Below are 1,369 nucleotides of genomic sequence, written 5' to 3'. Positions count from 1 at the left end.
TAAAGCGAAAATGTTATATGATGGTATGCCCTCGGGAGCTTCCTTCAGCTATGCTATTCACAATGTGGCAACGTCGCACATTGAAACAATTAGCATTACTTTACAAATACATCAAGCAGTTAAACCCATTGCTACACTAATAAGTGATGCTAATGTTAATCTATATCAACTTTAGCTGACATCTCGGAAGAATGTATGTAAGTATTTGATAGATTGGTAATCTGCTCTATGGTTTTTTATTTGCGACATTGCCACATAGTACGAGGGTCATTTAACTCGAACTGGCAACACTGCTACGATTGGAATGTCGTGTGGGCAGGAGACAAGTGACGAACGTAGTGTGTTCCGCGGATGTGTACAAGTCAGTTCAACGTTGCTGCGGTCCCATATTACGGTGTGTGTGGCGAGTAGATATTGTTAAATTGTGTGAAATACCGCCCTAATGCAATGTTCACGCGTGTTTATGAAATTCCAGGTGGCACGAGAGCGAAATGCTAGGACGATTCACGGAGGATTAGTAGAGGCCTGTGGTGAAGCTGCTCTACTGTATCGGACAGTAGCGAGGTGGGTTGCAGCATTTCAGGCGGGACGACAGTCAACAGACAAAATACATTGTGGAGGGCATATGCGAACGGCTACGGACGAAATTCATATTGCAAGACTACGGACACTGCTTGACGGTGATCTGCGCTGGACTTGTAGTGAATTGGCGCAGGAACTGAACATAGTGTTCCGCATGCTAGCACAAGATCTTGGCATGCGGAAAATTGCAGCCCGATTAGTACCCCATGCTCTGACCGAGGCTTAAAAGTGGCTTAGGTGGGAATGTGCGCGCCTACACCTTCAACGTTACAAGGCGGAAGATAATGACTTCTTGCACCGCATTATTGCAAGTGACAAAACGTGAGGAAGATCTTACAAGCCTGAATTGAAACGTCAGTCGAGTGAATGGCGCCACCCAGAATCTCCATGACCGAAAAAGCTTCGGCAAGATCCAGCAAACGTGAAGATGATGATGATAATGTCATACGACCACGAGAGCATTATCCTGTCACATCAAGTTCCTCCGGGCGTTACCGTCAATGCTGCATACTATGCTTCATATTTCCCCACTGTGGAGCTTTGACAGGTATTCAACGGTTACCAGACATCTGGTGAAGGGTTCAACAGGCTGGCGGTGACTACATCGAAGGACTGTAAGCTTCTTGATGTGACTGATTCACTACATTCCATTTCACAACTATATTGCCACTTCGAGTTAAATGACCTTCGTACAATTCGTGTCTCCAGACGAAGACCCGAAATATATATATATATATATATTGCTTTATTTTGGCCTGTAGAATAATGTTCTGTGGTCTGTGTCATT

The 1,369-nt window shown here is 44.7% G+C and overlaps 1 protein-coding gene across 1 annotated transcript; it reads left to right on the top strand.

Annotated features, from left to right (window-relative positions):
- The first annotated feature begins 463 nt into the window (after window positions 1-463).
- On the top strand, window positions 464-808 carry LOC145661127 (protein GVQW3-like). The gene has a single exon (XM_081726578.1). It carries the CDS (start codon window positions 464-466, stop codon window positions 806-808), a length of 345 nt encoding a protein of 114 aa, XP_081582704.1.
- Window positions 809-1,369: the final 561 nt, after the last annotated feature.

Source organism: Thermobia domestica, chromosome 9 (assembly GCF_964235325.1).
Source record: "Thermobia domestica chromosome 9, izTheDome1.hap1.1, whole genome shotgun sequence".
NCBI classification, from domain to species: Eukaryota; Metazoa; Arthropoda; class Insecta; order Zygentoma; family Lepismatidae; genus Thermobia; species Thermobia domestica.
This window is presented reverse-complemented; position numbering and strand designations above follow the sequence as displayed.

What these genes read in the sequence shown, in the direction of transcription:
- LOC145661127 (XM_081726578.1), top strand. Translation starts at nt 464, where the DNA reads ATGAAATTCCAGGTGGCACGAGAGCGAAATGCTAGGACGATTCACGGA.